Raw genomic sequence first — 25,682 nt, 5'->3', positions numbered from 1 at the left:
TGTAGTTTACCTTGTATTTAGATAAGGATTTCTGCTGCTATGAGTTAAAAATGCTTTTAGTTTTTTCAAGAATAAAAATAAAAGGTTTTAAACTGTCTCAAAGCCAAGAAGAGGTTATAATTAGTACAACATTGCTTAAAGTATTTTGTTTAAAGTATTTTTGTTGCCTAAAATGCTAAGCAAAATTACTTCTAATATTCCTTATTCCCATAAACAAATACACAAGAGAGTAAGTGGGGAAATAGAGCTTGTTACAGTTTTTTTTAGTTTTCTTTTTGCATTCCTTTTGCAAAGCACATTGTTAATTTGCAAGGAAGATCACCAAGAGCTCTGAAATAAGTAAGACTTTTCATTGTCTTTTGAGGTTTCAAAACATTAGAGAGTACTAGCAGTTTTATCAACAGCTGATGTAAAGACAGGAAAACAACTGTGGCAAAAAAAAAAAAACAAACACTTTCCAAGAGCAATTTTCTCCTTTCGTTCTGGTAAGAGCCTTCTTAGGAGTAGTAAAAGATCTGTCCTGCTACCTGGTGTAACTGGGGTGGGAGATCACACAAACCCCTCTCCCTCAGGGCAGGTAGTTTGGAGAGACTGATGGTAATGCCCCTCTGGACAAGACTGTCTGCTTTCCCTTCCCACTAAGAAGCTGGACAGCAGTATCACAGACTTTTGGGAATATCAGTGCATTATCATTTTTTTTTTAAAGCAAAAACTAATTTACAGAGTCTCACTTAAATATTTTCATGTCTGTTTTCTTATCTTAAAAGTCAACTTCTCCCTGTCTACTCTTTGTTTCCATCTTCCTGGTTCTTAATTACTTGGTTTTGCTATTTAGATCTAATGTCCTTTATTGGCCCAAGCATAAGGTGATTTTATTTTACTTGAAACAGTCTTTCATTTACGTATTAACTAAATATATCTTGGATAAATGAAATTATTGGATAAATGAAATTATCAGATAAATAAAATCAGTCTGTTATAAATTCTTCATTGCATGTGGTTTTGATTCCCATTTCATTTTCCTTGATACTTACTATGCAAATGCAACTGTTCATAACTAAAAAGAGCTGGTAGTCAGGGACATGCTAAAAGGATAACTCATTTCTATGGTAAGATAGTGAAGAGGAATTAATTTAATATTTCCAAAACCAAACTCTATTAATTCAAGATTAATCTAGTATTGAATCCAAGGCAACTCTCCTTTTTGACAAGTCATAAAAGTAATTACAAAACTTAGATTAAGAAGACAATGTTTTTTCTGTTTTCTCATCTGATGTAGTTCCACATTATTTTAGTGTGTTCTGTTTGGCAGGAGAAAAAAAAGGACAGCTTAGTTCCATTTTAATTTCAGAGAAGAATTTATCTTAGTATTAATAAGAGATTACACTGAAAAAGTCTGTAATGCAAGGTGGCATTTTTCTGAGGTTCAATGTAATAGTTATTCAGTAAAAATAAGGTTAAATTTCCATTTCATAACATCTTTCATGACAAAGACACAGGCCTTTTCCAAATAAAATTCTAAAATCTCTAATTTAATAATGGCTAACCTTAGATTCTGGAATATTTTGCCGCTTTCCAATCAAATATTGACACACATTAGACATTCTTTGAAAATACCATTATGAAATTAGTTCAGCCTTCAAGAATTCCTTCATCTAACATTTTTCCTTAAGTCCTACAAATATAGCAAGTGCAGTTTTTTCCTCTTATTATGCAGTACTTTTTGAAAGGGTTAAAATGTATTAACTAACAAGAGTCTAGAGTTATACCCCAGAATTCACAAACAGCTGAAATAGCAAAATCCATTTTGATTCAAGAAAAGAGATTTCCAAATGTTCCACAATACACAGTGTTGTTAAAAAAAAAAAAAAATCAAATGTTTTTGTAAGAATTTTAGAACAGCAGCTGGATTATAAATATTTATGTTAACCAGAAAAATAAATATCTTTTTTGTTAATGGTCATTCATGTATATTTCTCTACTTTGACCTGGGACATATATTTTTAAAATTGTCTGTTTACCACTGTGCTTCTTTCTGTTGAGCAACTTCACTTTCATGAATTAGAACAGAGATGTTCTCAGAGTGGATTTTTCTGTGATTTTTTTTTCTTCCGAATCCTAAAGCTTTTCATACCTGTTCTGTATAAACATACTTGAAAATACTGAGGTAGGAAAAATAATTATGGTGGATCTTTTAAATATGAAAACTGAGAAAGTATTTACTGATTTCAAGCTGAACAGTTATTTTTTCTTGTGCTTTAGAAACTAAAAAATTCTAAATGCTTCAGTGGCTAGAAACATTGGAAGGTAATTTTTTCTTGAACTGGGGAATAATCTTTATTCCGAAGACTAAAGCTGATGATTGCCAGAACTTTAACCGAACCAATAATTTAAATTTAAAAGCTTACATAGCCTTTAAGGAAGTCATTAAAAACTTCTGATAATTTTCCTAAACAAGCTTTTGATACAGATTTTTCTTGAAAAAACTTCTCTTATTCCAGACAGAAAATCCAAGTATGGAGAGACCATATACATTTAGGGATTTTGTTCTTCATCCAAGAAGGTTAGTAAATACCACCTCGAAATTCTTACTTTCATATGTAAATGATGCTATTGTATAAGTTCTTGTATGTACATAAATATTGTCTAGGTTTTCATGCTTTCATTAATGAAATTTAAAAATCAATGGAGCAAGATATTTGCGATTCTACTAAAAAGTATTTGTTTAGATCCTCTTTCAGCTTGAAATTATTTCCTGCTTCCCTTTAAAAGCAGTCTCTCTTTGCCTGTTTCATATACAGTTTCATGTGACCTTAATTAAATAACAAAGCTTAAATTGAAAAGCTTCTCACATTTAAGAAGTCCTGTGATTTGAAAACAAGGAATTTTTAAATGATATGTAATGCTTCGATGTTAGGTGTTGCACATTTCATATTTGTTTTTAAAAAATATATTCTTAACCTTAAATCTGAGGAATTCATAGCAATTTTTGTTAGAAAAAAATTATAAAATGCTTGTCAACATTTTTCAGATACTGCTTTCCAATTCAGAAATAAGATCAGAAGATACGGGAATCTGTAGATCTTTGTCAGCCACATTGTTAGCAGAAATAGTAATTTTGAAGTATTCTGCATTTTTTAATTTTATTTTGGATGTATTTTGAAGCCTTGAAAATTCGGTACCATTACAGAACTTTATTAAGAAAAACTATAAAAAGTCAACTTTGTGCTGAGAAACTTCAGAATAATCCTCCAGCTGTGTTTTCTTTAGCTATTTTATTCCTAGGTAACAACTTCACAAGTGCACAGTAAGAATATTTTTTTTTCTCTCCTGCAGCCATAAGTCAAGAGTTAAAGGCCACCTTAGATTAAAAATGACTTACTTACCTAAAAGCAATGGATCTGAAGAAGAAACTACAGAACAGGCTGAAGAATTGGAGGTGGGAAAAGATGTATTTATTGCTGAGAAACTTAACAAATGGTTGGTCTTCAGACAGTAAGAGTAGTTACCATAAAAATGAATGTTAGAAATCACTAAGCTGTAAACAGTATTTTATAAACAAACCAGTTAAATCCTATTGCCTGTATCTTGCTCTGTCTGCATAAAATAGGTTTTCTGACTGCAGCTTTTCTAAATAAAGGAGTGGTTTGTCAGTGTATCTAAAAAGGAAAACACATTAGACTTCTTTTCTGTTCTGATACTGCGTTGCCATATTTCCATGTAACTTTTCTTATTTTAGAATTAATGGCAGTATCAATGCCCAGTATTTTTACTGTTGTTTAACATTATTTAAGTGTAGCCGGCCAGACGCTGACATCTTGTTTGTTTTAGAATTTCACCTTTCTCCAATTTATAGGCATACTTCTGATCTTAACTGTTTTGCTTTGGAATCTTTAGTAAGCACATCCAGTTTAGATCAGTAGATCTCTTTTCAAGACCTTAAATTACTCTAATTAGCATAATCACTTCTGCTGTTACAAAATGTTATGCTCACCTGACTAGTATGTTGCAGCATATGTATGAAACTATTTAAAAACAAAACACTATTCCATGAATCCTGTTTATTTTCCTGAACTGGAATAAGCATCTCTTAATGCTAATGTGTTTAAGGAATTTGATTTTTAAGAATGACATCTGCATGCATCACCTGTTCTCTCATTTCTCGAGAAATATACACAATAAAACTAAGAGCCTAAGATATAGTAGGACTTCACCTTAAAAAGGTGGTGACTTAATAAATTGGAATACTTTTTTCAACGTTGTCAATATTAATTAAAAGTTGTTAATATTGTATCTCTTAGCCTGGGTGGATTATATTGGACCAACCAGATGCTGCTAACCAGCCACAACAGCAGCAGCAGGAATCTCCTCCACTGCCTTCAGGCTGGGAAGAAAGGCAAGACATCCTCGGCAGGACCTATTATGTCAATCATGAATTCAGGAGAACACAGTGGAAAAGACCAACTGCTCAGTAAGTCTTTTGTCCTGAAAATTCAAGCCTTATATTAATATTCAGTCTACACTGAAAGCAAGGGGAACTGGAAAATATATAACTTGAAAATTAGTAGAGACCTTTTGACATTGTAATCTTCAAGCCGATGTGTAATGGTCATTGACTAGTGGTCAATTTAACTGCACAGCACCCTTCCTGCTCTCTGGAAGTTGATATTCAAATTGAAACTGGTCACAATTGTAAGAAATAATTACAGTAATGGAAAGAACTTCTTTTTTTCCTTCCAGATTTTGTCCCTTAGCATATGAATTACAAAAACAATACCTGAAATGCTATCTGGCTCTTTAGTTTTACTTACGCTTCCTATCAACATGAATACTTTTCTTTAAACAGATTACATTAATCTGTATAGCTCGTGACTGCTTCTCTTTTTTCCTCCAAAATGACTATAATGTATGTTTTTGTTGTCGGAAGGTGAAGTGACTATGTATGCTGATACATATATATATATATATATACACACATACATACATATATATATATATTTTTTTTTTCAATAGGGACAATGTAGCTGTTGCAGATATCGGTAACATGCAGTTGGAAGCCCAGCATGTATTCACTCATCGGCGACAGATATCAGAGGATACTGAAAATCTAGACAACAGAGATTCCCCTGAGGTAAAAACAAATATGTCTAAATATTTCTGAAATGCAGGTAGGTTTTTAACTTTAGTCAAAAAACTTGTTTTAAATATCAGTAACTTACACCTACTCTTAAAAATGTTCTTTTTTTTCCTTGTTTTCTATTTAAAGAGCTGGGAAATTATAACTGAAGATGAGGCAACAATGTATAGCAATGAGAACCCTCAAATACCTCTCCCACAGAATAATTGTGATATACAGACTCATCTTGCAGAAGAGTTGAATACCAGACTTAATACCTCTGGAAGTTCGGCTACTGGCCAGTCAACAGCCTACATGGTAAATTATTTTTCTTGTTGTTCATGTAGAAATGTTTAGAATATTTTACACAATGTGTGACTACTGCTAGAAGTAGATGCATGAATACTTTGTATTAATTAATATATGCTTAATTTTATCACAGATTTTGAGAAATTAAGAATAATTTTATGATAGAAGGCCATTTAAGCAACCATTTTATTGTTTACCACTTTACTTAGAGGGTACAGGAATTTCTGCCTGAAACCAAAACAGACTTGTCAGCTATTTTTCAGCTTCTAAATCTACCTCTTATTCTAGTATTATGCTGGGTTGATTACTGCTGAGAAGCACAGATAAAGAAAGCTGTCTATGATTATCTTGATATCTAGGGGAATAGTTCTGTACTGTTAACTTCTTCCACTAGGACAAGTTTAAAAATAACTAATTTTTCATTGTGAATATTGGGATAAGGTTTTATGACTGGGCTGAGTAAACCTGATGACTACATAGCAGTGAAAAGGAGACCTCGCTCTTAGAGTTCTACAACCTTTGCTCCAACTGTGAAACCTCTCTGACCTCACAGTGAGTCCATTCGAGTGGCTAAACCAGCAGAAAACACTTATTTTTCTCTCCAACTCTGTTTTTTGCTGTTTTAGCAAGCTGGAACAGCACCCTAGGTTGTCTAACAAATGCTATAGCAGCAAAGGCAAAGTAGCAGGAGGATACGGCAAGGAGTGAGACTTGTCTTTTTGGTGGCAGTAAGCAATTAAATAAGCTCAGCTGTCTTGTGAAACTTGAACCTCACAAACGGCCTTGTAAACTGATATATATAAATACATGACTTAAGAAAACCATTGTCCATTGAGGAAAGCCTACAGAGGTGACCCAGACCATCTTAATATGTAAGATCTTGCTATTTAAATGAAATCATCAGTTTTTGTGATGCTCAGATTGCCATTCCAAGTATGAATTGAAGGTAATTTTTTTTTTTGTGAGATTGTGCAAAGGCATCTCCAGTGTTTCTGGAAATAGCAAAATGAGAGCGACAAGACTTGATGTACTCAGAATCCTATGGAAAATGTTACTTCAGCTTGCTTGGTGGGTAGCTTAAGCACAGGAAGAAGCAGATGTTCAAGTTATATGCAACAGCCAATTAGAAATGACAGTCTTGCATCCCCTCACCTTCACCACCTTCCCCACTCCCCAAAAAAAGAAATAAAAAAACATACTTTTTCTTTGAAATATCCTAAAAGGGTACATTGATAAGGAATAAACCTTTAAGTAATTTTGGAACTTCTGGAGCAAGATGAAGTACAGCTGCTTAAGATGAACTACAGTTGCAGGTGAAGTACAGTTGCAGATGAGATCTAAAAAATGCCTCTAGGCAAAAAAGCATGTGCCTATGCAAACTATAGGAATTGAATCACCTTTCATGGAAAGTGGGTATCTCAGACTCTCATATCTTACTATTGATTTAATTTGCTCTCTGTAAAGTTGTGTTGGCTCTGATGTATCATAGGCTTTAGTCTACTACAAGATAATGCACTAAGTTCTATATTGTAAATTCAATTGTAATAAAACTGGTTGCAAGTAACTAATGTTTTAAATGCCAAAATGGCTATTGTTTTCAGAAGTTTCACAAACCTTTTTAAAAAACTTTCTTTGAAGTTACAATAGACACTGTGAACTTAGTATTTCTAGTAATGTTATATTAGTTTACAAAATGTTATATTAAATAGATTTTTCAAAACAAATCAGACACTTTGTTGAAGATGAAAACTATAATAATTTTAAGTGTGATATTCCTTGTTGACTGTTTGCTGTTATCCTTAAAGTTATAATAACACCTAATATGTCATTTCTCTCCCCTACTTCAAGAACCATTCTGGCAGAAGAGGTAGTCTGCAAACATACAGAGTTGAAGAGCAACCTGCACATCCAGTGGTATGTCACTGTCCAAAAAACACAGGCTTGTGTAGCACAGAAGTTGGAGGATGTGAAACTTTTTTTTAGCTAAAAAAAAGTTAGCTATGTATAATGTCCTTCTGGTAGCTGTTCTGAATAAATTGCAATTATGAGAGTCTAGCAAGATTGTAGTTCATTGGTAAAGCTTCCTTCTTCCAACTTCATGCTTTCAGTTTAACATTAGTTTAGTGCATGAATTGAGCTTGCAGAAGGAAGTCATCCTCCCATGACATTTTGTTTTTAAAATTGCTTGCTTTATAATAAAAGCTGTATCACCATCCTTATATTATGTTTTTATGGTGACACTGCAAACTTGCAATGAGTTCATAGCCAGAAGTACTGGGCTGGATCAGCCATGCCTAAACCACGAATCCTTTTAATCCTTTTAGATGAGGAGCTTGAATTAAAAATAAATGAGTAAAATGATTCGGTCACTTCATACTTCAGTAAGTATTTAAGTACTTCTGTTCCATTTTATCCAATTGATAGTAAATCATAAGCCTACTGTTGTTGTCTTTTTGTTGTTGTTGTTTAATTCAGTAGAGGAAAGCCTTTTCATAGTCAGTTTCATAGTTTTTGTAACTGTTGTTCTTCTGTTATCATTAATATTTAGTTACTGCCTACTTCGTCTGGATTACCCCCAGGCTGGGAAGAAAGACAAGATGAAAAAGGGAGGTCATACTATATAGACCACAATTCTAGAACTACTACTTGGATAAAACCAGTTGTACAGGTACTTTCTGTTTTCTAATTTTTAATGTTTTCACTCATGCAACCTTTTAAACACCTGACATAGGAGAAGTAAAATTTAGAGATCTCTTTGAAATAAAATATTTGAAAGGCATAAAATGATAAAGCGCCACATAAAATATCTGAGGGAATGCAACTAGAGCTAGGGACAGTAATACTTACAGCAAGTCACTCTACAAATAATGTACCAGGAAAGCCTTTTAGAGTGTGATAGCTGTTGGAGAAGCCTGAAAAACTTTATCTTTGGTAGCATAGTCTGTGGTTGTTAGTTAATGTTGTTGATAAACAAATCTGTGTACTGTCTGGCATTTCCTTTATGCAACTGCTTTCATGAGTCAAGAAACATTGGTACCTTAACAGAAAAAATACATTGCTCTTAAACGGCTTATGGTTTTTTGTCTTTTGTCCATAGATTGCTGTGGAAGCAGGTCAGTTGTCAACTGCACAAAGTACTTCTATAGCAAGACAAACACAAGCAACATCAAGTGATTTACCACAACAGTCTTCTAATCAGCAGCCTGAAATGGAGCAAGGTTTTCTCCCTAAAGGCTGGGAAGTTCGACATGCACCCAATGGGAGACCATTCTTTATTGACCACAATACCAAAACTACAACATGGGTAATGGAAAACTATTTTCATGGACCAAAATCCTAGTTCCTTTCAATTCAAAGTTTTGCTACTTTCAGCAAGATTGTGTGGATTTCTTCAGTGTCAAGATTTCATTGGTGGCATCTTTCCTTTTTTTTTTTTTTTTTTAAAAAAAAAGACTACAAATGTGAATATGATTTGTTGTCAGCAAAGATGGTGTTGTGATGCTGACAATTCACATTCAGGCTAAATAGCTGTGTTGTCTCTGTTAAGGAGCATTTGTGACAAAAATGCAAAGTCATTTAACATACTTTTCATGAGTAGAACATCATGAATTTTACAGACTGTATTATCACTTGAAAGTTTACCTTGGAAGGAGGAAAACGTGTATGGGAATGAGTTTTGCAGATGTAATGCATCTCCTAAATGACATTTCCATCATAGCTGTCGAACTGTGATAGCTTATATGCAGTGTTCATAGAAATCAGATTTGTAAACTTATCTTCCAGTAAGAAATCCATTACCTTGAGCCTGTCACACACAGTATAGCACACAATGCAAATTTCTGTGAATTCTTGAAGCAGGTCAGGTGCAGCTGCAATATGGATGAGGGTGTTGTACAGCGATGGTTCCACGGAGTGGCGCTGCATACCACTAGTCAATGCTATTAGATTGTCTTAAGCATTTGAAAAGTAGGTCAGTATTACTGTTGGATGAAAGGGAAATATAAAGAAATACATGAAACTGATTCAAAGTGAATGTTACTTTTTTCAGGATTATGGAAAGACATCACTTAATACAAATATTTTTCCTCCCACCCCCCAAAACACAAATCACAAAATGAAAAAAAAAAAACAACAAACGAACCATAAAAGCACAAAATGTCCCAGAAACCCTTTGGAAAGATGAATTTTCTCAATTACACAAAAACTGAGTTGAGTGAGGGAGTTTTTAATATTTAGAAAAGTGAGAGAATTTGAATAAATTCGAGTAAAAGATTATGATTGTAAAGTACTAGAAGGCTGAGAATCCCCAAGGAATCGCCTAGCTGTAGAATATGCAACGATTATCTTGTTGGTACTAGGCATATTCTTTACATTAATATTAACAAGGAGGAAAACAAAATTAAAACAACACAAACCTCAAACCAGTTTTAACATGCTTGTTATTTTGCTTTCAAAGGAAGATCCAAGACTGAAAATTCCTGCTCATCTGAGGAGAAAAACTTCTTTAGATCCAGGAGATCTAGGGCCATTACCAGTAAGTAAACCATTTTACTTGTTTTGCAGGTATAACAATTTAGTTTAAACTAGCACTATCAAAATTTGTACATGAAAAAATGCAGCCTGCTTTTTTCATTAAAAAACAACAACAACAAAAGAACTAGATTTTGAATTCCAGTGTTGAGAATAGATGTGTGGGACAGGGGGAATCCCCGAAACTGCAGATCACCTTGGGTTCTATGCAAACTGTATGGTTAGAAATTTACATTAAAAGTGTCTCCTTTTTATAGCCAGGTTGGGAAGAGAGAACTCACACAGATGGAAGAGTATTCTTCATAAACCACAGTATGTACAATGTACTGTTCTCCTACCACTCATAATTTTATTAGTTAATGTTATCTAAATTAGTGTAACAAATTATGAAATACCTTGCAGATACAAAGAAAACACAATGGGAGGATCCTCGACTGCAGAATGTGGCAATAACTGGACCAGTAAGTTCTGTTTGTGTAGCTTCAATCATACTCTTGAAAACTGTGTAATAGAATCCAAACAAACTCTCATCATTTATCAGGTACCCTGGTCTAGAAGACAAAACTTGCACGGTATTTGAACAAGGCATTTTTATTTCTTGAAAGACTGTTCAAAAGGCTTTCTGTGGAAGTGGTCTTTAAATGCCAGAAATAAAAATCATTTCAAAAAGAAAATGGCTTTAAAAGGAATGAAACTAATTTCCAAGGGAAAAATAATTATCTAGCCTTGATACTTAATCTGAAGTGCAAAATTACCAGGATTAATTGCAAAGATGGTACACATTATAATTATAGATGGGTTTTAGTGTTCAACTGATATCTGTGTTTATTAATAGCCCACATATGTAAACAACCTTCTCTGTCCGTGGAAAATAGAGGTGTTTGTAGCCAGGTTTCTCATGATACAGCAAGGAAAGATTGTGTGTTATATAAGTCACCAGACATTTAGGCATTTTGATCTGGGCAAATCAATGATTTTAATAAGTTACATCAGTTAATAGTGAAGTACAGAATAAAATCTGTGGAACTGATAGAACAAATGTTTTGATCAAAGCAGTACTTTTCATTTCAGATGTTTTGAGTTGTCCATAGATTGATACATTGAAAATACCCTTCATACTTAGTAAAAATATGTATTCTTGTTTTCTCATAACTTAAACATATTTTGTATGTTTTACAAATGTAGACTGGTTTCTTACATTAATTGTTAGAGTATCTAAAGCAGTTTTTCAGTTTTTTTCTTCACTTTTTTTTTTCCGAAGGCTGTGCCTTACTCCAGAGATTATAAGCGGAAATATGAGTTCTTCAGAAAGAAATTGAAGAAACAGGTTAGTAATCAGCAGCAGTCTAGCAGCAGGTTAATAAATGTGTGCCCCTAAACATAGGAAAGCTTAGGTTACAGTAAAAATAAATTGTATTTCTCTAACCTGCTTAGAGAATGTTAGGACTTTCTGATTGCAAATACACTTATGAAGCAACAACTTGATTACAATTAGTGTTTAATCTAACAGGTTTTTAACTATGGAGCCATGAGACTGAAAGCAATCTAATTGAAAAGCAGAAATTTTAAAAGGTTAAAAAGTTAGCCTAGAAGTAGCCTGTCAGCAGAAAAATTGGGAAATCACTGATACAGCATATAATAGTTTTGGAAGTCAAAATATGGAAATAGAAATTCTCTAAATAGATTTTAAACTGTCCAGATAGAAATCTGATCAGGCTAGATGACTAATAAATTGTTAGAGCCTTAAAATCTTAAATTTATAAATCTCATTTGCAAGTTCTTCTTAAACTGGCAGTGACAAGTATATTTATAACACTTAGCATCTGGATATCCAGATAACAATACATCTCTGCACAATTGCCATTCAATTCAGTATCCTTGGGTGTTATTTTATATATTGTATTTTTTTTATATTTATATAATATTATAGATATTATATAATTTTGTATTTATGTAAAATAATAGCCTTTGAGTTTAGACCTGTATTTCACCTCTTAACTACCAAATTTGTCTCTAGCCTTTCTGAAACATATGCATTTTGAGCTGACTTGTAAATTGTATGTAATTACATACACATCTAATTTTTTTGTGTTCATAGTTAAAACAAGCTTACCATCTATTCAAATGTTATTACCCTAATCTGAGAAGTGATAGACAGCTTGTGCCTACAATATAATTGTAGCAATTTAAGAAATACATGTGTAGATTGTAAACCGTACATTACGATTGCCTCTTAAGCATTCACAACTATCTAAATGGTAATTAAAGTAATAGGTTGGTTTAAATTGAGATTGACTTATTGAATACTATTTTAATCAGTTACATTTAGGTTTAGAAATTAATTTTACTATTCTCTGAAGTTCTTTTCTGAAACACTGATTTGCAACTCAAAATAAGATGTTTGTACTCTTTTGCTTTCTGACATAATGAAAAAGACCTGTGTATTTCAGCCACTTTGTAAATTTGGTATATAGTATTGTACAGTATTTTGCAGTTTAGAAAATGTCAATGCACTCTAATCACCCCAAATTAATTATTTTTTGTTTGCATCTTGGACCAAGCTAGTTTTGGATATAAACAAGCATTAGATTTAAAGGCAGCATTCCATTTTTTTCCCCCTAATTTGGGCAATTCTGCATTTAGAAATCCATTATTTCCATGCAACATATGACTAGTTCTTTGAAATCTGAAATATATTGAGTTTCATTGCATCATTGTCATCTGGCAAAATGGGTTGAAACTTTCTTCCATTTTTATGAATTTCTGAATTTTGCCTAAAGTAATTGCTGAAGTAAACTGGCTGAAAACAGGTGAAATCAAGAATATATTCTGTTCTCATGTAATGATTTAATACTTCAGCAAAGTTTTATCCCAGGTTTATAGGGGACTTGCTCTGAAAGCGCAGCAGCAACTTATGAGCTCCTTGGATATTTCTTTGTTTAAACGTTTTCATATATGAAAGTAAATAGAAACCTTGTGGCTTGTTCCTGTGACTTCAAATTCTAAGTAGGTTGATTTTTCTTTTAATATTGTAGGAATACTTTTTTGTCCTATCATTCTGTTTTCTTATTTCTTTTTGTTTCTTATTTTTTAGAGTGATATTCCAAACAGATTTGAAATGAAAATTCATCGCACAACAATCCTTGAGGATTCTTATAGAAGAATTATAGCTGTAAAGAGAGCAGATTTCCTTAAAGCAAGACTCTGGATTGAATTTGATGGTGAAAAAGGTTTAGACTATGGAGGAGTGGCCAGGGAATGGTTCTTCCTTCTCTCTAAGGAAATGTTTAATCCTTATTATGGATTGTTTGAATATTCAGCTACGTAAGTAATGCAGGTCCAGAAGACTTGAATTAAGTTAAGGAGATCGATTCTTTTTCTCCTGTGTACTTTGAGAATTGAATTACTTTTTTTTTCTCCTTTCTTCTCCCTCCTAAACCATGTGAGGGTTTAGTTGATAATAACTGAAATACTCTGTAACTAGTTCTTAGCTTGCCAGAAGAATATTATGGAAACAATATCAGTATTTTTTTCAGCAGTAAGCCATGTCATCTTTACATAGACAAAGGTACACCTGCAACCATCCAGTACTTACACTACAAAGAGCCAATATTTAATAGATAATGCTGAGAATATTATTCTAACTCCGTTAAAATTAATCGGAGTTAAGCACTTCTCTTTGATGTATCTCTAACTTTCAAAGGTAGTTTGTGGTGTTTAAAAACTGTTACTTCTGCTAAGCTAATAGAATCTTCCATTGAGTATTAGTTAATTATTAGGTTAGTGATTTCCTAATCCAAATACTTTTTTTTCTTTAACTTCGTGAAAAGTTATATCTGATTTAATTAATGATATCTTTCAGATCTTCTGATGTGGGACCATTCTAATAGTACAAAAATTTGTGTTTTTGTTTCTCTTTCCTGCTGCTTCCCTCAACTTCAGAGATAACTATACTCTGCAGATCAACCCAAACTCTGGACTCTGCAATGAAGATCATCTCTCATATTTCAAGTTTATAGGTCGAGTAGCTGGAATGGCTGTTTACCACGGCAAACTTTTGGATGGTTAGTATTTATTTTATATAATGATGTTTAGATTAATATTGTGCACATATTGAATTTTGTTACATACTGTTCAATTTATTTGTTCTTCTTTAAAGCCTTTTTTATTCGTCCTTTTTACAAGATGATGCTACAAAAACCAATAACACTTCATGATATGGAGTCTGTGGTATGTAATTTACCTCTCTCATATGTTATGTTACATGTTAGGTTTTCATGTTAAGTTTTTCCTATATAACATTAATGACATTGTGAAGGTTGAAAGTGTACAATTCAAGGAAATTTTAGGATACAGCCTTAATAAAACTAAGTTGCATAGGAATTAAAACATTCAATGCAAAAAACAGACAGACCTAAACTCTGTTCTGTCAGTTATGCTGTATTGAAAACTTGATGCTAAACTTTTTATGATGTTTCTAAACATATTTTTGACAGTAAGATTCTTAGAATTAAATATAAATACTAACATCTCTGGGATCCCTGTGCCACTGTGTTTTTTAAATTAGTTTGTGTATTTTGATTATTAAACAGAAACATATTACTTAAACTTCCAGAGGTTGAAAATATTTATTAGTAATTCAGTATACTATTTTCAGAGGAAACAGCCTTTTGCTAAGTTTTGTTTGTTTGTTTCCCTGATAATGGTTCTTACCTGGAGCAGCTGTGGCAGAGTGATTTTTCTATTAAATCTCTTTAATCTGTTACTTAAATTTGAGCAGTTACTTTCTGGTAAAGGAAACAAGTATTTATTTGTTCCATTCTTTGTTCCTGATGCTTACAGTAACTGTGCTTTTAAGAAGCGCAAGTTATTGTGTTTTAATAACTAACCAACTAAGTATATTTCTCAACAATTCCTGAGGTTGAGACATTAATGATTAAATAGAATCATTGTCAAACTGACAGCACTCCTCTCATACTTAAATTTGAGCAGCCTTTTTCAGAATTACTAGCTTGTGCATCCAGTTTGAATCCTGATGGAATTTCTTTTTATTTGGCCGTTGTTCTTTGATGAGCTAGCTGTACTGTAGCAGGAATGCCTACATCAGAGCTGTAGAAGACGTGAGCTCAAATATGTGTAAAATAAATACCCAGGTACCAGCTAGGCATTACATCAGTTTGTAAACCTCATAGGCCTCTTCAAAGGCCTATGCTGGAACACCATTCGTACTAGTGCCACCTTTTGGCACCAAAGTAGTTAGACTGGCATAGTTATTTTAAAACTAAACCTGACACCAAACACTGAAAGGTTTCCCATCATTGTCCTGTACATCTGTGCTTCTTGAAACAGAAGCTTTTCCTAATGCAAAAGACCAGACCCCATGTAGTACCGTATCTGGAAAGGGAATGTTATGTTCTAGCTTGTCATGTCCCCATGAGAATATTGACGATAGTAAATGAAAGAAACAGGAGAAAATCTGATCTATAGTTTATGCTTGGAAAATGTTTGTCATATATAAAATGCAATTAAATATGTTCTTATTAAACATTTTTTCCCCAAATTTTAAGCTATACACTATTCTGTTGAGGATTTATTGCTAGAAGCTTTCCAATATATCTGCTTTTCAAGGTCCTTGAAACATAATTCTTCTCCCTTCAGTAGGGAAGTATTTGTTGTTGGCTTTGACAGTTAAATATAATGAAATCACTATTGCACTTGGTCTGCAAAAGACGAGAAGTTTTTTAATCCAGTTGGTATTAGTTCAAGAAACACTGATTTTTGCTGTGTCTACTTCAGATAAATCTTCTGTATTAATTCATTAAACTTGCAATTTTCTCTTTTAGGATAGTGAATATTACAATTCTCTGAGATGGATTCTTGAAAATGATCCAGCAGAGCTGGACCTTAGATTTATAGTTGATGAAGAACTTTTTGGACAGGTTAGTATGCTTATGTTAAGCAGAATAGACAAATGAAACAAAACATTTGACCTGTGAAATTAGCTGATTTAATCTTTATGGTATTAAGAACACCTTAAAAAAAATATCCATCATTCAGTCATGTTGGTTTGTTTACTCAGCTTCTTCCTTTAGCTGGCACATACTCATTCAGTGCTTTGTTAGTCTGGCAGTGACGTGACTTGGGAATAAGCACAGCCTTAAAAACAATTGCTTATGCTTTTTTCTTAATACTTGCGTTGAAATGTAGCTAGCTGTTGCTGTGAATGCAACTAAGACTAAAATATCCATATACCCATTACTTAACCTAGGGGATAGATTGTTCTTACATGATTCACTGAAAGTATGTGCCCTTTTGGAAATGACTGGAGTTGTAAATTTCCCTCAGAGGTAATAATAGTGTGGGTGGGGTTTTTTGTTTGTTTGTTTTAAGCTGTACAAGATAACTATGGAATAAACCAGTTTAGTGTTATGTAGAATGTTGTCTGAGATGCAGGTCACATAGAAATACCATAGATATTTCCAACTTACAGGTGCCAGTGAGATTTAAGTAGGATAATAAGCCTTTGCGGTCTTGTATAACTAAAGTAGATCCTAAGTAGGAGCATGAAAAAGTGCATTTGTAATAAATAGGAAAATCAGGTATTTGTCTACTGAGGTGCTGGTGGTATGAATCATTAAGTAACTGATATGCATATAGATTCACTTATTTACTGGAGCAATGGCTGGAACTGTTCTGTAAGTGTTTTTCCTGGAAATTTGGAAAAAAGGCCTGGTAATTGGATGTGCAGTTAGTGAAGCCAGCACTACTGAAAACCTGTGTACAAATTTAAGAGCAGCTCCAATCACTGGAGCAGGTCTAAGAAAATCAGCATCGCCACACTGTAGTCTGGTGTCCCTGAATAATACATTAGGAAAAAAAAATCCATTTATTCAAGCGACCTGTGAAACAGGTTCTGTTTCTCATAGATTTCAAATTCTGTATTCAAAGTTACCTAAATTACCTAATATTAATGCATGAATTGTTATGTATGTATCTCATAAAAGGCTAATTCTATGTACCAAATTTAGACCCATCAACATGAACTGAAAAGTGGTGGATCAGAAATAGTTGTCACCAACAAGAACAAGAGAGACTATATTCAGTAAGTAGTGGTCACTGTGCAATATATCTTCCTGGATAGCCCCTCTGATAATTGGGGTTATGTGTTGGCTATAGTAACAAAATCAAGTTGTTTTGTGTATAAATTGTTTTTATTTAAAATGTTCAATTTTTTTTACAGTCTTGTAATACAGTGGAGATTTGTGAGCAGAGTACAGAAACAAATGGCAGCCTTTAAAGAGGTATAATTTTAAATACAAAAGACATTTTTAGAATTTGTTGCATGTAATCTTAAGAAAAATTTGTTAGAATGACATCGTAAAGACCCACGGATAGCTTTGTTACAGGTATAAAAAAGGCAGTGGCGCTTTTTGAATTTTCTCAGTCTTAAGTAATTTTGATAAATGTTTACTGAATTGTTTAATTCATATTGAAAAGTTGGCTTATTACTCAATCCTGGCTGACAGCTTTAGCAGTAGTGCAAATTATTTAATGAATTCTGAAAAAATAAAAATGAGATCAGACTAATAGGATTAAATTAAACTAGTTGGCTTATCCATATTTGTATAAGTAATATTACATATATGACTTTCAAAGTTGTATGTTCACCATTGAGTGGAGCACAGTAAAGAAATGTGAAATATGTCAGAATTAAGTGTACTATAATCACACAGGGGATTGCTGGTGTCCAAAGATCTGTATTTGATAAACATAAGCCTAGACTCTATTTACTATAACTAAAATATAATTCTTAGTAAACGGAGCTGCTTAAATATTGTTAACTTGATTTTAAAAACTTCCTTCACCTTTTTTAGGGCTTTTTTGAACTAATACCTCAGGATCTGATTAAAATTTTTGATGAAAATGAGCTGGAGGTAAGTATATCATGGAAAGGAAAACAAATATGCTGGAAGTTAATGTTACTGACTTACACTTTCCTTGGTTTGATTGTTTTTGTTTTTTTTTTTCCTATTTATGTAGTTGTTAATGTGTGGACTGGGAGATGTGGATGTGGCTGATTGGAAACTACATACAAAATACAAAAATGGCTACAGCGTAAACCATCAAGTAATACAATGGTTCTGGAAGGTATCATGAAATTCTTTTTTTTTTTTTTTTATTTTAACAAGAAAACCTGTTCAAAAGCTGCTGCTTTTCAGCTTTCAGCTATGTTAGGTTATCATGTGATTCACCAGTAGTTAGGTAAATATTTGTACACTAAAACTCCTGAGAAAGTTGGTAAGAAAACCATATATGAGATGCACAGTAAGAATATAATAAGCTACTGATAACTTACCTTTTCCAAAAAAAAAAAAAAAAAAAAGTCTGGGGTTGAATATTTTTGTGTAGTTTTCTGTGGCATTGCTATACTAAGGAGGCATTAAAGTCTTCTGTTTGATAAAACAGGAATTTGGCTGCTAGTTCATAACATCAAGAAACTTAAAAAAATATAGAGGCAGAATCTTCAAGGGAAGTATTTTACAGCTTGCAAAATGAGCAACCGTGTTCTCATTAGTGCCATTAAAAATTGACTTAATGGCTTTTAGCAATAGGCAAAGAAGTAGACGACATCATTATATATATACATATATTCTTATATATATGTAAAATAAAGAAAAAATCTTCTATGTAAAATCATAATTTAAACCTCAACTAAATCTTTAATTTTAATTATCGTACATAGGCAGTCTTAATGATGGACTCTGAAAAGAGAATAAGATTACTGCAATTTGTTACTGGCACATCACGTGTACCTATGAATGGGTTTGCTGAGCTGTATGGTGAGTACATACGATTGTGTTCACAGTTAATTAACAAAACATGATACTGAAGTTTTCACAATATTTGTCATTAAACATTTCTTTTTTGATTTCTGCTTTAAAATGAATGTATTCTGACAGGTATAAGAAGAAAAGTTAGCAAAGACTCACTTAGATCACACACACATTTCCCATGTGTTAGAAATACTTCATTTTAATTCTCTTCTTCAGAGTTTTTAAATGTATAGGACTTTTCCAATGAATCTAGATTTTGAAGGTCTAAAGAGCTGCAAAAATCCCTGTTTAACACTTTATTCAGCTTGAAGAAGATTCTGTTGCATAAGGTGCAAAGACGCTGGCATCAGCAGTTAACTGCAGATTCTTGAGTTCCCTAACTGCTTTTACCTGCCCACAAGCTGCACTTAGATACAATTGTTTGTAAGGATATACTGTGAATTGGACTACTGAAATGACATGGGTTAAACATAAAGCCAAAGGAGAAGTAGCGAACCTACCATAGGGAGGGTGGAACAAGCAGATGGCCGTGGGGAGTAGACTTTAATAGCAAAGCCAGAAAGCCCACTGTGGTAAGACTGTGGGCAAGCAGATAGGACAGCCCATAAAGGGTGGGGATGTTTTTGCTTCTGGGAAATCTGTTTTCAACTGCCATCAGCTACTATGTTTTCTGCTAGACTACTTTATTAAGGCTAAAATGTGAATGCAAATGAGTGAACATTGAATAAACATTTCCTTCTTTGTAAACAAGACAGTGATTTATGAAACAGCAGAATTATGAACAAATACCAGCCGTTATTTCACCTTCCCCATTTCACCCTGTCATCATTTTCATCTTAAATACTTGGTTTACCTCTTTTTCCATTCCATCAGTGAATGACTTGTGAGTTCCGATAAGAAGGACAGTTTCTGCAGCAGACTTGAGACGTGTCTGCTGTTGCACCTGATCTATGGTACTGCTGGAGCTGCAGTACGTGTTTATCACAATGGAACTTGATCAAAATTCTGCTGCCTCTGGGATTTTTTTTATTTATCTAAAAATACTGCCAGAGGTGGAATTAAGGAATGATATATGGAAAGAAACTGTTGAAGCTCTTAGCTCCCTGCTGCCCAGGGATTGGGATATCCTTAGGCAGTCTTCTGGCATTTCTCTAGTTCTGTTCACTCCTGATGAAAAATTCAATGAGCAGTTGTCTTGCACAGTGCTTTTTGTTTCTTTCTTTTACAGTTATTTCTGCTTTACTGTGTTCAGCATGCCATCCTCACAAAACCCCAGTATTGAGCACAATCACATTTCCAGTACCTGCTTGTATTTGAAGAACTGTAGGTGGTTCTTCAGCGCTCCGTGTTGGTACGTGGCTTTTTGCTGCTGCCGGGCTGCCACTTTGGTTCCTGCTCCCCACGTCTGGGCTGCGTTTCTTGGGGCTTGCTTCCTAGCGGCACATCTCCCTCTTGTGGTCAAGAGAGGGATTTCTGCTCATAAAAAAGGAGTGCTAATCGACCGAAATTTGAGAACTGGGGAACAAAACAGATGGGGCTTTCTTGTTTGTGTTTCTTGTCTTTGCCCCCGTTCTGCCTTGTCAGCCATTAGTTTATTAGTTGGACAGCTAAAATACAGGCTTACTCCCACGTAGCTGTAAAAAGGAAGTTTCATCTTCGTCTTGCATAGTAGAATGCATTGCCAGGTATAAAGCTGTTTCTCTGCTTCATCCTTCTTCTGGGCTTGCTTTCTAGTTGCCTTTTCTAACCAGCCCTTTGTGCTGAACAACCATGGAGCTGGAAGTATTCCCACAACTACTCATCTGTCCGTCCCACTCGATATTTTAGGATGAAGTGCTCAGTGTCTGCTCTCATCTGTCAAATTCTTTCACTAAACTTGTACATAGTGTAGTTTCTGCGCACTGTTTGCTATTTCCTGCCTTTTTGTGTATGCTAATAGTAGTGGGAGGATTTTCTCCTCTTCTTGTTTTATTTTCACTTTGGGGATGTATCGTCTGGTGTTTTTTTTTTTAATATGTGTTGGCTAATATCTTCCAAATCTACTTCTGCAACTTTGTGTGCAGTCGTATTATTTGTTAATGGTATACTGTGCATATTTGTTATTAGCATTATCATTTAATTTTATTATGAATATGTATACACTTGTTTTTTCATTTCTCCATAAAACCACAAAGGAAATCTTTTTGAACTGCCGATTGTAACTTGTATAGTCAAAAAAATTTTTGGAGGAGTCATGAAAAAAGGAAAGGTGACTATCAGAATTCTACAACCAAAATAATTTTGTAGGTGTTGTGTAGAGTACCTTTAGCCGTATACATCAGCTGTCATTACTACTACTCATCTGAAACATATTTCACATTTTTCATTTTAGAGGCAGAGAGCTGCTCCTTCTTCGGAGCTTCCTATTCGTATTGGTGGTCTCCTTGTAGAATAGCACCCAACATCAGAGATCATCTCCTGTTCTCTGGCAAAACAGTGATTTTGTATTACACAGTCTTTTTTGAGACACACAAATGCTCTCAACGTCTTAAGGAAGTGGTTACAAAATACCCTTTGTATTCACTTGGGGCTGGTTGATAGATTCAAGAAACTTTCAGTTATGACATGCTGTAAGACAGTTGCTGAAGACACAGGTGTAGCAGGAGCTGCAGCTGCTAGCCACAAGTTCTCTCAGGTGCTTATCTACATCTCTGGAGTTACATGTATGGTCACTGCATTTCAGAAAGTTCTCAGTTACTTGGCTCTGTTGTTGCCTAGGTAAAGGTAGATAGTGAATAATTTCTGCCAGGTTTTAAAGCTTGGCACTTTGTGATAAACATGTCTAAATTTTTACATGAAAAAAAAATTATAAAAACTTATTTATAGAACTTCTGTATAAAATTTTCAATGCTAGATACTATACATATGCTTTTAGCTCTTAGACTTTGAAGTCTAAGGTGTAAAAGTCTCTTGAAAATAAGATGTAGCAAGAAATAATTAAAAGTATCAGTAAATTGGGATTGATGACCACTGTATACGCTGTATTTGATTCATACAGGTAGCTCCTGTACTAAAGTCAGAATTGGATGACAAAAGAACAATATATTTCATAATTTGAATTTCTAATGATTAAGAAATTAGGTGAGAATTGAAGTATTCTTCCCTGCAGGTTCAAATGGACCACAATTGTTTACAGTTGAACAGTGGGGTACCCCGGAAAAACTGCCAAGAGCTCATACCTGGTGAGTATTTAATTTAGGTAAACTATGTCCTTAAGTTAGTGATAAAAATATTTAAGAGTTTTCTTCTGTTTTTCAGCTTTAATCGCTTGGATTTGCCTCCTTATGACTCCTTTGAAGATTTATGGGATAAACTTCTTCTAGCGATTGAAAATACTCAGGGTTTTGATGGGGTTGATTAACCACAGACAAAAATTTTATCGGTCCAGTGCTGCAACTTCATTTCAAGGGTTTACAAACAGATTTGAATTTTCCAGGGACTACCGTTGTATTTAGCCACATGGATATTAAATCTTCATAATATCACTTGTAAAATAAGTATTAAAAAATTCACTAACTTTCGAAAATGCATATTGCCATTTCCACAGTTTTGCGTACTTTGCTGATAACTACAATATATACATTGGATGGGCCAGTACCAAGTAAGTCAAAAACTAAAGTGTTTTTAAGCAGTTGCCTCTTACAGTATTTGACAGACTGTCCTGCAGTAAACTACTGAAGTAAAACTGTGAAGAAATCTTTGCAGAGGTTGTAAATTTGAATTGCTGCTTTAAGAGAAACAACTGAAATTATTAATCAGTTAAAAATACACACACACACTTTGTGTACTGCAATATCATCATCTGTGCTGCTTCAGGCTGTTTGCTACAGATCTGTCCAAAGCACCTTATAATTCAGCATATTAGGTAAAACATTGTAAAGCATTTATTTGCATCATCAGCCATCAGTTTGCAGAACATTGACTTGCTTACACATTTTTTTAAAAATGTGTTTCTATCTTGCTGTTGTTAAAACTGTAACAAAATCAGGAATTTTTATAAGACACAAGCAGCATAAGTCTGATTTGTAATGAGAAATTATATCCTTTTTTTGTCTGAATTTGTATACTGTCATTGATTTATTGAGTGTTCATCACTTTTTTTGGATAAATTTGTAGTTCAGTGATGGATGTTTTCAATTCAGCCTTTTTGCAACAAACTAATCTTAAAGCAAAATTTTTATGAGTATCACAGAGTATTAGTTACTGGTAGTTAGAGGCCTTTATTATCCATTCTTGCAGTATTGCACTACATAACAATAAAGAACATGTTTACAGGGTTTTCTGGGCCAAGTTCAGCAGTCTGATATGTGCAAACTTCTCAGAACTGTACAGCGGTTATGCACATGTAACCAGGGGCAGAATTTGGTTCTGTAATATGTTTACAGGTTATGCTAGTTTCTATAGCTACGTTTTTATATTTTTTCTCCACTGTTAGTCTAGAAACCAAACTTGTTAATACAGTATAACCAAAGTCATAACCAACAATGTGCAATTTATTGTAGATCAATTTGTCATATAAATATCAGTTTGATTTCTTTTGTAAATGTAATTTTTTGTATTAATTTTAACTTTTTTTTTGAGCAAGTGCTGGTTAAAATGAATTGCCAACTTGGTTCTAAAAGAAAAAAATTATATACCTGTCTTGCTCTAGTTTGAACATTTTGTTACCAATATGATCTGAGGATATGACAGTATCTAGCTTTGGCCAGCAAATTTCTGTTTAGTCACAGTCTTTACAAATATGCAAGAAGGACGTGTAGCACATCTCTATTAAAAAATATGTAAATTATGTAACAAAAGTAATGGGTCTTACGGGATATTTAAAATCCCACTTTGTTTTATTCTTTGACTAGGTTGTTAGAGCTGAGAATACTACATGTAAATAGAGGTAACTTATACAGATTTCCCAAATCTATATGCAGTTTTGTAAAAACATGAATGATATATCAGTAAATCTGTATAGATTTGAATGTAGCAGTATTTGTTGCATACTTTAAAGTATAAAATAAGGATCCTGAGAGCAGTAAATAAAAGTTTATTCTAATAAGTTGTGGCTTGGTTATTTGAAGTGCAAGTCACTAGTCTTGAACTAATATGAATTGATTGATTTATTTTTTTTTTTTTAGTACTGACATTATGGGCACTAGTTCCACCATAACGAAGTACTGCATTTATGTAGCTGTTGAGGTGCAGAAACAGTGTTTCCTTGTATTCTGCTCCCTGCCATGCAATCTTTGAAAAATTAAAGAAATGTTTTTATAAAAACTGTAGCTAACTGCAAGCCTTCATTGTATTGTCAGCCTAGAAACACTACACAGCAGAGAGGCAAAGGTGGATTCCCCACAGAAACTCCAGCTGATTGTCTGGCCCTGTTCACCTGCTGTGGGAACACCCTTCTCAGCTGGTGACAAGCACACAGCTGACAGACATCAGTGGTGAATGCAGCAGGGCAAAGAAAAGGGCCCAAAACTTTGGTCCTAAACAACATGGACTGCCCAGTAGTGGTGGGGATGTGCCACAGGGCATGGTCTCCAATGCCAGCTATGGAAAGCACCCCGGTGTGCCAGAGGGAGGGAGCTCGTGGGGAAGGATGCTGCTGCTATGGAGTGTCTGGTGCCTCTTCTGGGAGCTGAGGACTCGCTGGCCTTAACCACAGGAGCTGTGCTGTGGGCAAGGTGCTGAGCTGCCCAATGAAAGAGCTACAGGAGAAGTAAGCAGACTTTTACAGCATCAGGGAGGATGAAGAGCAGGACGTCACCAGGATCTTCACAAAGACCTTGTGGAGGCAGATGATCAAACCATGCAGTGAGAGTAAGAAGGGGCAGCTGGAAGTCATAGGTGGGCAGGTTCTGGATGGAGATTCCCAAGTTGGGCAAAGCTGGAAGCTTGTGACTTCTGGCAGCAGAAGAAAGGCTTTTTCTCCACCCTAAGGTATGAATTTTCAGAATTATTTTGGTGCTGTTACAGACTAAGAAAGGAACAAGTGATGTTAGGGGAGGGTTTGTAACCAGCTGGGCCTGAACCAAGTGTTCACACCGATAAGTGGTGGGTGACAGAAGGTGAAGAGTCCCCTGCTGCAGGCTTTAAAGTAGGTTTGTTGGGGAATGGTAATAACAGCCTGTTAAGTGTGAGAACAGGATCAATGATGGGGCAGTACTGGGGCAGGGTGGTGGGACACAGCCCTTCTGGAGGACGCCACAGGCTGAAGGCAACCCAACTCTGGTGCCTGAACACAAGTGCAGGTAGCCGGGGGGAGACCAGGGGAATGCAGGCACAAGATAAAAACAAGGAACGATGTGACAGTTCATATGGCTGCAAGTGCTTGGATGCATGGAGATCTTCAGAAAGGACAAGAGGCTGCTGCTACAGAGCCTTGTGTTCTCGATCAGAAAAGACACCACTATGGGTAATAATGTCCTGGTGAAGAGTTGGTCTAGGTCACCCAATTGTCATAAGGAAGTGGGTAGGGTTGTCTTGAAGCATCTCATGGCGTCCTAAGATTGCAAACCGTGGCTTTTACAGGAGACTAAGTTCTCTAACCTCTGCCAGAAGGCCAGCACATGGGGATGCAAGGAATCTGGGAGGTTTCTGGAGGAGGGGAGGGCAGAAACAAACAGGTGCTGGATTGACCAACCAGGGCAATGCTGTGCTGCATCAGCTGCATGTCCCTTTGTACTTGTATTTTGACACATCCATGTTCCCTGAAACATGCACTCAGATTTTTGGAGGGTAACTCTAAAGATACTACTGTGAACGCTTCTGAAATTTTGTCACCAGAAACACTAACAGGTATGGGTCTGTGTGCCAGCTGCAGCCCCCTTAGCAGAGCATTACAGATTAGACCTAAACTGCTT

At 34.6% G+C, this 25,682-nt stretch overlaps 1 protein-coding gene across 2 annotated transcripts in view; it reads left to right on the top strand.

Moving 5' to 3' along the window:
- NEDD4 (NEDD4 E3 ubiquitin protein ligase) overlaps positions 1 to 23,875 on the top strand; it is a 56,268-nt gene extending 32,393 nt beyond the window's left edge. For both annotated transcript variants that reach the window (XM_080551723.1, XM_080551722.1), the window contains 23 exons: positions 2,502 to 2,563; positions 3,337 to 3,439; positions 4,302 to 4,471; positions 5,014 to 5,131; positions 5,267 to 5,434; positions 7,274 to 7,339; positions 7,974 to 8,093; positions 8,523 to 8,729; positions 9,882 to 9,959; positions 10,213 to 10,267; positions 10,358 to 10,416; positions 11,217 to 11,282; positions 13,050 to 13,279; positions 13,898 to 14,019; positions 14,115 to 14,185; positions 15,799 to 15,894; positions 16,984 to 17,057; positions 17,196 to 17,256; positions 17,830 to 17,889; positions 17,996 to 18,103; positions 18,699 to 18,795; positions 21,938 to 22,010; positions 22,087 to 23,875. In XM_080551723.1, coding sequence (XP_080407849.1) covers positions 2,502 to 2,563; positions 3,337 to 3,439; positions 4,302 to 4,471; positions 5,014 to 5,131; positions 5,267 to 5,434; positions 7,274 to 7,339; positions 7,974 to 8,093; positions 8,523 to 8,729; positions 9,882 to 9,959; positions 10,213 to 10,267; positions 10,358 to 10,416; positions 11,217 to 11,282; positions 13,050 to 13,279; positions 13,898 to 14,019; positions 14,115 to 14,185; positions 15,799 to 15,894; positions 16,984 to 17,057; positions 17,196 to 17,256; positions 17,830 to 17,889; positions 17,996 to 18,103; positions 18,699 to 18,795; positions 21,938 to 22,010; positions 22,087 to 22,189 — 2,367 coding nt within the window. In that variant the 3' untranslated portion in view covers positions 22,190 to 23,875. The remainder of the gene's footprint in view (positions 1 to 2,501; positions 2,564 to 3,336; positions 3,440 to 4,301; positions 4,472 to 5,013; positions 5,132 to 5,266; positions 5,435 to 7,273; positions 7,340 to 7,973; positions 8,094 to 8,522; positions 8,730 to 9,881; positions 9,960 to 10,212; positions 10,268 to 10,357; positions 10,417 to 11,216; positions 11,283 to 13,049; positions 13,280 to 13,897; positions 14,020 to 14,114; positions 14,186 to 15,798; positions 15,895 to 16,983; positions 17,058 to 17,195; positions 17,257 to 17,829; positions 17,890 to 17,995; positions 18,104 to 18,698; positions 18,796 to 21,937; positions 22,011 to 22,086) is intronic.
- The last annotated feature ends 1,807 nt before the right edge of the window (positions 23,876 to 25,682 follow it).

This window comes from Anser brachyrhynchus, assembly GCF_964034855.1.
Source record: "Anser brachyrhynchus genome assembly, chromosome: 11".
NCBI classification, from domain to species: Eukaryota; Metazoa; Chordata; class Aves; order Anseriformes; family Anatidae; genus Anser; species Anser brachyrhynchus.
Note: the sequence above shows the minus strand (reverse complement) of the source record. Positions and strands in the feature narration are given on the sequence as shown.